The following is a 12880-nucleotide window of genomic DNA, read 5'->3' on the forward strand; positions in this document are numbered from 1 at the left end:
GTGGTTAACCACCAAATATTTCTTAAGATACCTCTCCTCTTACAACACTGTGAGCTACATAAGGAAGGGACTATGTGGCTCGGTCATCTTTGTATTTCCAGTGCTATCACAACCTTTTGAAGCAGGTGCTCAATACATGTTGAAAATGATGAATGAACATTGAAACAAAAATTCTATATTGTACTATATGCAAAATCTTCAGAGAAAAAAAGAGGGTATGAGACTTAAAACATGTATTAGTGCAGAAGGAATGTCACTATTTTTAACTTTCAAAAGACATGAAAAAAATAAGATTTTCCCTTATAGGTTTCAAGGCGGGAACCACATTATAATTAACCAATTATAAAGACAGATTACCCTCAAGTAGAGATGTAGTCCTTATCATAACTGTATATTAATGCCTGTATACTAACTGTATATTAATATCAGAACTATATTAATCAGAACTGTATATTAATATCAGAATATTAAATCCATACAGATGTAATCTGAATGTAACATACTGAAAAGTAAATCTACATTCATTAATGAAAACATTTATTGAACACCCACATATTAGCACTGTGTGCTACGCAAACAAGATGATTCAATTTCTCTTCATACAAATAGCAACATGTTTGGCAGTACCATATACGTTCACACATCGGGGACAAATAGTAGTGAAGTACAAGAATGATTATTTACACTCATCTGGTACATATTATGTACTAAGAATTTTATACGAATAATTTAATCCTCACTTACCCCTAAAAGGTATTGATTGTGTCCCTATTTTACGGATGAGGAAACAGGCTAGAATATTAAGTAATTTGCCCAAAGTCACAGGGGTTGTTAAGATGCTGAACTGAGATTCAAGTCCAGGTAGTTTGGCTCTAGAATTCATAATGCTTACCACTTTTCTCCATCCCAAAGTTAATGAAGTCAGTCTATCATTCTTTCCCCCATAGTATTCACTATATTTTATGCAGTTCTTTATACTTCAAAAGATACTTGCCATGTAAGAACAGATTCACGATAAGGAATAAAAACTCTCTTTTGGTTTGCTTGTTCAGAGAGTGCAGATATAACTTTTCCCAAAGTTAGCAAGGACTTATTAATACTCACACCTTCCTGCATAAAAGGAAAAAAGAAATTTAACTTAAAATAACTTCTCAACAAGAAATTTATTTTACAAAACATACTTCTCCCCTCCTATGTCTGAGTAAATACTTTTTTCTTTTCTTTTTTTTGAGACAGTCTCACTCTGTTGCCCAGGCTGGAGTGCAGAGGCACAAACATGGCTCACTGGAACCTCGACCATCCAGGCTCAAGCGATCCTCCCACCTGAGCCTCTTGATTAGCTGGGACTACAGACACATGGCACAACACCTGTCTATAAATACTTTTTTCTATAAATGACCAACTTTTTTATGACTCAAAATTTATTTTCTTTCCTTTTTGTTTTTTTTGAGATGGAGTCTCACTCTGTCACCAGGCTGGAGCACAGTGGCACAATCTGGGCCCACTGCAATCTCTGCCTTCCAGGTTCAAGCAATTCTCCTGCCTCAACCTCCTGAATAGCTGGGATTACACGTGTGCACCACCACACCCAGCTACATTTTGTATTTTCAGAAGGGACGGGGTTTCATTGTGTCGGCCAGGATAGTCTCGATCTCTTGACCTTGTGATCCACCTGCCTCAGCCTTACGGGCACGAGCCACCACACCAGGCAAAAACTTATTTTCTTTAAAAATTAGTCATAACCAAAAAGTATGTATCTCTTTTTCAACCACAGCATTGCAGTCTATAAACTGCAGATAAAGATACATTTTGGGGGGTTAAGTGTATTAAATTTGTATTATCCTTAAAAATAATGACCTCAGCAATAAATTTCATCGAAAGGAGAAAAACATCCCATTTACCTTCAGTCGATCTCCACTAGTGTGAGCCGCGGAGCAGCGCTCACTGCCTGCCAGATCTATTAGGTTAATTCGACTCGTTATTCTGTGATCGTGTTCTTCCCCTTCCACAAATTCTGTCTATAGCAAAATGATATTAAATGAAAATAATTTAAGTTCTATGACTTGCTATCAATAGAAGTTTTTTAAAAGGAAAGTTGTACAAGATTACACATCACTCATTTATTTTTAAAATCGTCTCTTCTTTTTTTTTGAGACAGGGTCTCGCTCTGTCACACAGGCTGGAGTACAATGGCATGATCACGGCTCACTGCAGCCTCAATCAGCTGTGTTTAAGCAATTCTCCCACCTCAGGTTCCTGAGTAGCTGGGACCAGAGGCACGAACTGCTATACCTGCTAATTTTTTTTATTTTAAGTACAGACAAGGTCTCACTATGTTGCTCAGCTGGTCTCAAACTCCTGAGCTCAAGCGATCCTCCTGCCTCAGCCTCCAAATTGCTGGGATTACAGGAGTGAGCCACCACACCTGGCCTAAAATCATCCCTTGGTAAAACTGTGATAATTTATAACATAAAAATATTCACAAAGTCTACTGAAAATATATTGAGCAGTGGATAGATTATGCCAAAATAAAAGAAATTGCTTTAGAGATTAAAATCTGTAACCACTCAGTTATATTATGGAAATAACAATAGAGAAAAAGTTTAATGCACAAAGATGTTGCTTATCCCAGCATTATAACAGCAAAACATTTAAAAATAATACAAAGTCTAACAGTAGAGAAAAACTTGAGGAACTGTGATAGTTAATGGAATATTATATAGCTATTAAAAATTACTTTATAAAAATTTTAGTAATATAAAATTGTTACAGATTTTAACAGTGTGATTTTAAGTGAATTTAATTGTGATGGTAAAAAAAACCCGAAAGATTATATAACAAAATGTTTAGAGGGGTTTATCTGAGTAGTGAAACCTATGGCTAAATTTTTAAAAATCTTTTGCTTTCTGATGTTTTTCTAAATACTTGTATAATTACTATATATTATGTAAAATAGACTATAATATGTTGATATGCTCATATCAATAGTATTATGATAACAAGCATCTATTATTGGTTTAAAAATCTGGTAAACAGTATACTGCCATACATCATTTGGTCATTGACCAAAAGTCATTCAAACTTGGGTATATTTCCCACAATCAAATTAAGTGTATATATTTATATGGCTGTACTTTTATGTTTTGATTTAAAGAAGATAATAAGAAAAACATGAAACTTAAATGTATTTACTATCTTGCTTGTGGAAAACAAAATACCTTGGTCTGGGTCATCACCAGGGTGAAAACTGAATGAGATCGGGAACTTTTATCATTCATACCAGTAGCAGCAGTAGCTCTCTGTTTATTTCCCAATTCTAGCCAACTCTTATAAGAAAAAAGGAAGGCAGATCAGATCAGCAGACTGTAATTCATTGGTATAAAAATTAAGAGAAATAAGATATACACATTTGTAATTAATTTATAAAATTAAATGAGTATTTATCTTTTAATAATTTGTATTCCCATTGCCGTTTTTCTGACATAGAAATCAGAGGCAGGAAATAATAACTTTAAAAGGCTGTTTCTGTAACTCTAAGCTTACATGAAGGTCAATATTTATTTTAAATATGAAGAGCAATTATTTTGATTAAAACTTAAAATCAGTTTGTGATAAATTAAGGAAACTTAACTTTTTATTTGTAAAACAACAATTAAGAAAAAATATTCTTATGAATATTTAGGATTATGCTCTTTCTATCTAGTGAAAGGAAGACAAAATACAATCAATCTTACCTGGATATCAGCATAAGAACTGACAACATTCCTATTTTTAAGAAGTGAAAAGACAAAATCAATTTTACTGATGATTATACTCTTGTTCTCATAAAGTAATAACATTTCAATTACATAATTACTCTCTGAAGATCACAATGGACTAATTCATGAATATTATTTTACTGATTCTCCCAGAATCTTTTATTTTCCCCATTCTTAAAGGACAGGAAATAAAATAATACTTTAATCTTAACAAAAAGTATGATTTTTCTTAACACAATGAAGCACCTTAGCATTTTAACATAACTTTCAAGTCTAAATCACAATACCAAAAGATAGACTTTAACACATATGTATATGTATAGGTATATTTATATGTGGGTGTATGTGGGTTCCAATACAATCCCAGATATATTAAATGCAGCTGAGTTAATACTTAATCACTTTTCCTTTCCTTTAAGAAAGAATTTGGAGTGTTGAAAAAGAAAGTAAGTGGCTCTAGGTAAGTATCAAACTCTTAACCCTTCTTACTACCTTCTGTTTAGCTTAGAGTCATAGGTATAAAAAAGCAGTTGCAAGAGAAGATTTAATTAGTGATGAAAGGAAGGGGTAAAAGGGAGAAAAAGCAAATATTTACTTCGTACTCAGTATAATGAATACTCCATGCCAGACACTTTACAGGTACTGTGAAAGATACAAGCAAGTATAAAAACAAATAACTAACACTCTATGGAAAGAGAGGGGAAACTTAACTGGGCAATATCAAGGGTAGAAGTCTAAATAGTTACCCAGGGTTTCCAAGCTAGGAAGGCCAATGAGAATACAATAAAGACTATGGGAGAGTAACATTCACTCTATTCATTTGTTTTATCCTCCTTGCCCTTGCAGAGCCAAACACTTACATTGACAGTGCTTCAACATATGGTCCATAAACAGGATGCTCCCTTACTCTCAGCTAGGAGAAGCAAATACATGAATCATTAGGAGTATGACAAATATTTCATATAATTTTAAATGCTCTCTTTTTCTGTATTTTGAGTTTAAGGTAAGAGATTTATCTTTATTTTATCCAGGGGAAAAAAAAAAAACACACACACACACATAAAAGCTCTCACAAAAACAAATCTGTAAGGCATTAGGAAATAGCTTAGATATAAAAAACTGTTTATAGTAGCACAATATGCAACAACATAGTGTAACATCAAATGTCTCACTAGTTTTTTATTCTTAAAAGATTGCTATTAGAATTGTCTAATAGAGCAGATGTCTTACTGGTTTTCTTGTTTGTTTTGTTTTTTGAGATGGAGTCTTACTCTGTCACCCAGGCTGGAGTGCAGTGGTGTAATCTTGGCTCACTGCAGCCTCCACATCCCTGGTTCAAGCCATTCTCCTACCTCAGCCTCCTGAGTAGCTGGGATAACAAGACAACCGTACCACACTGGCAAACTTTTGTAGCCATGGTGAGACAGCGTTTCACCATGTTGGCCAGGCCTGTCTGGAACTCCTGACCTCAAGTGATCCTGCCACCTCGACCTCCTAAAGTGCTGGGATTACAGGCATGAGCCACTGAACCCAGCTTGTCTTCCTAGTTTTCCAGTAAGACATTTGAATGCTAAACCTTGCAGTAGCTATGGTTTATACACTTTTAAATGCTCTCTAAAACATATTGTTAAATTTTAGACATTAAAATGTTTCTGACTGGGCACGGTGGCTCACACCTGTAATCCCAGCACTTTGGGAGGCTGAGGTGGGTGAATCACGAGGTCAGGAGTTCGAGACCACCCTGGCCAACATGGTGAAAACCCATCTCTACTAAAAATACAAAAAATTAGCTGGGCATGATGGCGAGTGCCTGTAATCCCAGCTACTCATGAGGCTGAGGCAGGAGAATCACTTGAACCTAGGAGGTGGAGGTTGCAGTAAGCCAAGACTGCACCACTGCACTTCAGCCTGGGGGACAGAGACTCTGTCTCAAAAAAAGGCTTTAAACATGTAGAAATCATAGAAGCAAATGTCAAGTTTTGTTTAAGCTTCTTGATGTTGCCAATAGTAAACTGTATGACCACGGGCAAGTGAAGAAGGCAGCTGACTTCTTTAGATTTTTTTTAATTGTGTTCCAAGGTTCACTGCAAACTTAAAAATTTTAAAGTTGAATAGCAGTTTTTTAAAAAGATGATATAATTGTGAAACTTTCTATTTCACAGATTATCTACAAGGCATGAATTTGCTAAATAATCCATTGAAATACATATTCTATAATAAAAACATAATTTTTAAAACTTTTACTACGTTTTGGCCTATAGACTATTAGAAATCTGGTGTTCAATTTATGTGGTCCAACCAAATCTTGGAACAAATATTTTATCTTTAGTTTTACACAATTCTTGATCAAAATAAAGAGGTTAAATCTAATAACTAATTTAATTTCTACTAATGATAATGTTCTGCTTCTTTTCTTTCTTTTTTGGAGAGAGTCTCACTCTGTTGCTCAGGCTGGAGTATAGCGGCGCGATCTTGGCTCAATGCAGCCCCCACCTCCTGGGTTCAAGCAATTCTCCTGCCTCATCCTCCCGAGTAGCTGGGATTACAGGCACACGCTACCATGCCTAGCTAATTTTTTTGTTGGTTTTTTTTTTTTTGTATTTTAGTAGAGACAAGCTTTCACTGTATTGCCCAGGCTGGCCTCGAACTCCTGAGCTCAGGCAATCCACCCTCCTCAGCCTCCCAAAATGCTGGGATTATAGGGGTGAGCCACTGCACCTGGCCAATGTTCCACTTATTCCTAAATTAGACTGTAGATTTAAGCATATGCTATCATAGAATTACAGTAAAAATTTAAGCTATATCATCCAGAGAACTCATATAATTAGATGCATTTATAATAACAGAAATTCAAAACCAATAATAAATTGTTTTAATCTTACTGGTTGCTTTCTCTGCCCATTTTCACCTTTACAAACCAGAAGGTCATGAATTTTTTCATTATATACTTCAAAGAAGCTCATTTCAATGTGATAGCTGACCTAGTCGGAATAGAAACAAAGCATATAATTTAATGTTTTGCAAATTATATCTGTGATTAGGATCTAGTATCCAAAATATATAAATAAATAAAAATATCTTACAACTCAACAACATAAAGACAGTCCAATTTTAAAATGCACAAAGGACTTGAACAGACATTTCTCCAAAGAAGATGTACAAATGGCAAACAAGCACATGAAAAGATGCTCAACATCACTTTGCAGTAGAGAAATGCAAATTAAAATCACAATGAAAAACCACTTCACACCCACTAAGATGGCAATAATAATAATAAGTGGAAAGCAACAAGTGTCAGTGAGGATGTAGAGAAACTGGAACCCTCCTCCATTGATAGTGGAGGTACAGCCACTCTGGAAAATAACTGACAGTTCCTTGAAAGGTTAAAAACAGAATTACTGAGCTGGACATGGTGGCTTGCACCTGTAATCCCAGAACTTTGGGAGGTGAAGGTTGGTGGATCATTTGAGGCCAGGAGTTCGAGACCAGTCTGGCCAACATGGTAAAACCCCACCTCTACTAAAAATACAAAAATTAGCTGGGCATGGTGGTGAGCAACGGTAGTCCCAGCTGCTTGGGAGGCTGAGGCAGGAGTATCACTTGAACCCAGAAGGCAGAGGTTGCAGTGAGCTGGGATCACGCCACTGCACTCCAGCCTAGGAGTCAGAGCAAGACTCCATCTCAAAAAAAAAAAAAATAGCATTACCATAGAAATTTAGAAAACAACTGAGAACAGGTATTCAAACAAACACGTGCACCAATGTTCACAGCAGCAGTATTCACAATAGCCAAAAGGTATAAACAACTCAAATGCCTATCAGATGACAAATGGATAAATAAAACTGGTATATCCATACAAGGAAATATCACTCAGCCATTAAAAGAAATGAAGTACTGTGTGTGCAAAAATATAGATAAACCTCAACACATTATGCTAAGAAGCCAGACACAAAACATCACATGTTGCATGATTCCATTTATATAAAATTTCCAGAACAGGTAAATCCATAGAACAAAAACAAATTAGTAGTTGCCAGGGATTGGGGAGAAGGGGGAATGGATTGTGACTGCTTAATGGGTACAGGGTCCCTTTGAGAGCAATGAAATTTTTTTGGAACTAGATAGAGGTAACAGTTGTACAACATTATAAATTTACTACATGCCACTGAATTGTATACTTTAAAGTGGTTAATTTGATGTTATGTGAATTTTATCTCAATTTTAAAAAATTTAGTATGAACAATAACAAAAGTCCTTGCATTTCTTCTTACTTTCTACATAAGGTTCAATTCAATCCAATACGCATTTCTTAAGTACCTACCTACTATGTGTATGGCTTTAGGTTATTGTCAGGAGGACATAAAGAAGTCTTAGACAAGGTTCTTGCCCATGAGGCTAACACCTCAGAGGCATATAACATACCTTCCAATAGATAAAACAGAGCCATAGAAAATTAAGAATCAAAGTGAGATGACTATGGCCAGGCGCAATGGCTCGTGCCTATAATGCCAGCACTTTGGGAGGCCGAGGCGGGTGGATCACCTGAGGTCAGGAGTTCAAGACCAGCTTGACCAACATGGTGAAACCCTGTCTCTATTAAAAATACAAAATTAGCTGGGTGTGGTGGCACATGCCTGTAATCCCAGCTACTTGGGAGGCTGAGGCAGGAGAATCACTTGAACCCAGGAGGTAGAGGTTGCAGTGAGCCAAGATCACACCATTGCACTCCAGCCTGGGCGACAAGAGTGAAACACTGTCTCAAAAAAAAAAAAAAAAAAAAAAGAGATGACTATAAATAAAATGACTAATCAGAAAGGGGAATATTTAGGATGGCCAGAGAGAACAGGGAAGGAGTAAACAGAATGTGAGGCAAGAGAGACACTGTGGATTGAACCAGAAAGAGGGGGAAGGGCATTCTTGGGTAAGGACAGCAGCATCTGTTTGTCACAAGTGCTGAGAACAGGAAAGACACCCTGTAGGTTGACATTTGATCTAGTAAGATAAAACCTTAAATCAACAATTCTTCCTGATTGGGGCAGAAAACAATCATTAGACTAAGTGGGGCTGAAATTCTCCTCCTTTTGACTTAGAAAGATACAGCGTAGAGGCCAAAAAGGGGAAATTCTGCTTCCAAACAGCTCTTCTGACAGTTAGGGCATAGTTTCCTTATTAGAGAAATAAATTTCATCCACTGACGCAGAAGTGAGTTAGCAAGCATCTAACAGAGTTGGAAGCTTCAAGGGAGTGTCAAAGAGATTTAGTTCAATTCGCCAAGTATTTATTGTGCCCTTCTAGGTACAAAGCACTCTTCTAGGAGCTGTGGGAAAACATGAGAGAAACTGGACATAGTTTTTATCCTGAAAGAACTCAGAATCTAATTGGAGATGCGATATAGTACATGAGTAATACAAGGCAGAATACAGTTGGTGAAATGAGAGAGAAACAAAACACTTCCAGAAAAAGAGGTCAGATATATGTGAACACCATGTAATTATCATGTCACAAATGCTATGAATAGGTATGGGGGCTGTCAGAATTCAATAAACATGCAATAATGCTTATTTTATGTAAAATAGTATTTTATGTTATAGAGGCTCCAGGAGGACTTAGAAATGAAAATGTAGTGTGGGAAACAAATTGGAGAAGGTAGTTGGGGCCACATTGGAGAGGACCTACTTTTTTCTTCTCCTCTAAGGCTCCTGCCATGAGGCTTGCTATACCACCTTCTATTATCCCCATCCACATACTATTATCTTCTACCTGAGTAGTATTAATTTAATTCCAAAGTTGATATAAACACATTTATTGGGCTCACTATGTGTCGGGCACACTTCAAAATCTTTTGTATAGATCAACTCATTTAATCCTCACCACAAATCAACGATAAAGATATTGTCCATATCATCTCTATTTTCTGTTCTGAAACAGACATAAGTAAACTGTTCAAGGTCACATTTCTACTTTTTTATTTTTTTTGAGACGGAGTCTCAGTCTGTCACCCACGCTGGAGTACAGTGGCAAGATCTTGGCTCATTGCAACCTCCACCTCCTGGGTTCAAGCAATTCTCCTGCCTCAGCCTCCCAAGTAGCTAGGATTACAGGCATCCGCCACCACACCGGGCTAATTTTTGTATTTTTAGTAGAGACAGGGTTTCACCATGTTTTCCAGGCTGGTTTCAAACTTCTGACCTCAGGTGTTCTGCCTGCTTCGGCCCCCCAAAGTGCTAGGATTACAGGCGTGAGCCACCGCTCCCAGCCTCTAGTTTCTAGTTTCTCCTCTTATCACTCTCCACCCTCAAATTTCATCCTCAAAACAAAGGAAATGATTTATAGATTCCCAAAGGTTCCCTACTTTTTTGCTTTCAAATGTTGGTATATGCTGCTCCCTCTTCTGGAATGTCTTTCTCCCCTTCTTCACCAAGCTAATAATGCTATGTATCCTTCAAAAATACAGTCAGTTGCTCCTTCCTCTGAGAGAATCTGAATCTGTCTCCCTCCAATCTACTGTGTTCTTAGTTACGTATTCTATTATAGCATCTACTTTAGTTTGTTTAGCATTTAATTGATTGTACTTGGCTGTTAACTGGCTTATTTTTCCACTACACTCCTTTGAATACAGGGACTGGGTCTTTTAACTCCACACCCCTAATCTAGCACAATTTTCCCAATTTCCCTTATCATAAAAAATACTGGAGGAAAAGCAGGAAAATTATAAAATCCCAAGCTCTACAGCAGACCAACTGACTCAGAATCTCCAGAAGAGATTTTTAGCAAGCGTGCATACACATATACACATATATGTCCCTGCCAAGAATTCCTGGTGATTCTTATGACCAAGTAAATTTGAGAAAAAAAAAAAAAAATGATCTAACAGGCTGCCTGGCAACAGCAGAATGCTCAGTAAAAGCTTGCTCAATGTGTAAATGAACAAGTGAAATACGAAGCCAGTACACTATTCAGATGTAGTACAGTGGAAAGAGCATGGCTTTGGAAGTCAACTCTGGGTTTAAGTCCCAATTTCACTACTCTTTCTGATTCACGTTGTCCAAAAGTTTATGCCTGCTTACTTAGTTAAGTCTGTGCACCTATCTGACTACAAAGACATGTATAATAGCATGTAACTACCACATGTGTGAGCCTCTACATATACACAAAAGAAGTAAAACAAAAACAATGTAGAGAAGACAGAAGAGACAACTTCACTCTCACTGCCCACCAGGTGGAATTGATTCTGAATTTAGAATTTCCACCCTCCCTCTCCATACCACTGTTCCAAGAAGAGTGATCTATAAATCAGAACTATCTTCCATTAAGTATTTCCTTAGTGGCCGTGACTGATTTGAACTTGGTTTGACTATTTTCTACTCTGATGAGAAGCTTGCAGATATTATAAGAACATACCTCTTGGGTTTGTTTTTTGGCTACTTGAGAAAAAAGATCTTCACAAAATCTTGGAATTATTCCTGGTTCTTCGCTAAATCCCATCATCCTGGAAAATACATTATGAATAAGGGGAAAATGAAACTAATTAGTTTTTTTTTTAAATTCTTTTTGGGGAAATAGGCTGGGAAGGGAGTAGGAAGTAAGTTAGGTGAATCTCATAATTAAGAATCTGGACACAGGAACCAAATCTGCCTGAGTCCAAATCTTGACTCCAAGATACTTAACCTAACCTCACTAAACTTCAATTTCCTCTACTGTAAAATGGGAATAATAAAACTATCCAATTCCGAGAACTGTTGCTGGAGAATATAAGCAAAGTCTTTAGCACAGTGCCTGGAATATAGTAAGAACTCAAATGTTAGTATTGTTAAAATGCTGAGTATTTCCTTCTAGGACATTATCATAGCTACCATTTATCACATGCCCACCCCCACCCGCCTTTTTTTTTTTTTTTTTTTTTTTTTTTAAAGAGATGGGGACTAAGTTGCCCAGGCTGGACTCGGACTCCTGCACTTAAGCAGTCCTCCTACCTCAGTTTCCCAAGTAGCTGAGACTATAGGTGTATGCTACCACATCTAGCTTAGATGCCTTACTTCTAATTCTCACAAAAATACTTTAAGATAACCTCTCTGGGCCTCAGTTTACATAAAACATATAAAGTATAGTAAAATGGGGCCAGTGATAATTACAAGATGAATTGTATCAAGGTAAATGTGTAAACTGAAGCCCAGAGGTTAAGTAAATTGCCCAAGGTTGCAGAACTGGTATATAAAATAAATGAGATTTGGGCCAATATCTGTGTAGTTTCAAAACTACATTCTTTCTATCACCCCCATGCTGCTTCTCACAAAAGTATATTTAAACACTTCTGGATAACTGCATTTCCAATACAACTTACGTATAGGATTTTCCAGAGCCAGTCTGACCATAAGCAAAAAGACAGGTATTGAAGCCTTCAAAGGCTCTTTCTAGGAGTGGTGCTGCTAGCTTCTCATAGACAGTTGTCTGGCTAGCGTAGTGAGGGTGACATTCATCAAAAGACCAAAATGAAACATCATAAATAAAATTGTAAACTTGTTTCATGTCAGGATGTTCCACAGTTAGCTCTTTCCCATTCATGAAGACTACCTGGGATGCTTTTTCAATCTTCTCTCTTGAAAGAAGCACAAAGAAAAAAATCAAGTTACTATAATTATCATGGGTTTTATTCCCACAGAATATAATAAGGACCTCAAAACTATTTAAACAATCTTCCAAGGCAGGATAATTCTTTACTTTTATGTGGAAAATGCAGACAAGCAAACCTAATTCTAGTGGGTTTCCAAAACATATTTCTTGTGGCTCCAGTGCCACCAATCAAAGGGAAAATCCCAGATTACTTCCTCCTTACAGTGGGAAGTAAAAAAGTTCCTACTTTTTTACTACTACTTTTATAAGATTTTTTCCTCTTTTTCTTTTCTCTTGAACTATAGCTTTTCCCATCCCACCTACTAGAATCTATCTATGCTCTTCAGTTCAAATCTAGAAACATCTTTATTACACAAATTTGGGAGATGTCAATCTAAATAAAGCTGGCATAAAATACAAATATAATTTCAACAAACTCAGTTGACTAGAAGTTTGAATCGTGTCTCTCTTGGCTACTAAAGATCTCTCTTACTTCCTCTAGATTGTCTCCC

General features: G+C 36.7%; 1 protein-coding gene across 2 annotated transcripts in view; it reads right to left on the minus strand.

The window, feature by feature from the left end:
• The window catches only part of KIF14 (kinesin family member 14), a 73268-nt gene that overhangs the window by 55722 nt on the left and 4666 nt on the right, over positions 1–12880 (minus strand). For both annotated transcript variants that reach the window (XM_032288656.1, XM_032288657.1), the window contains 8 exons: positions 12100–12354; positions 11160–11247; positions 6641–6739; positions 4619–4671; positions 3735–3765; positions 3219–3326; positions 1902–2018; positions 995–1110 (listed from right to left, as the gene is read on the minus strand). In XM_032288656.1, coding sequence (XP_032144547.1) covers positions 995–1110; positions 1902–2018; positions 3219–3326; positions 3735–3765; positions 4619–4671; positions 6641–6739; positions 11160–11247; positions 12100–12354 — 867 coding nt within the window. The remainder of the gene's footprint in view (positions 1–994; positions 1111–1901; positions 2019–3218; positions 3327–3734; positions 3766–4618; positions 4672–6640; positions 6740–11159; positions 11248–12099; positions 12355–12880) is intronic.

The sequence above is a fragment of the Sapajus apella genome, unplaced genomic scaffold (assembly GCF_009761245.1).
Source record: "Sapajus apella isolate SASKATOON/1434 unplaced genomic scaffold, GSC_monkey_1.0 scaffold22, whole genome shotgun sequence".
Classification (NCBI taxonomy): Eukaryota; Metazoa; Chordata; class Mammalia; order Primates; family Cebidae; genus Sapajus; species Sapajus apella.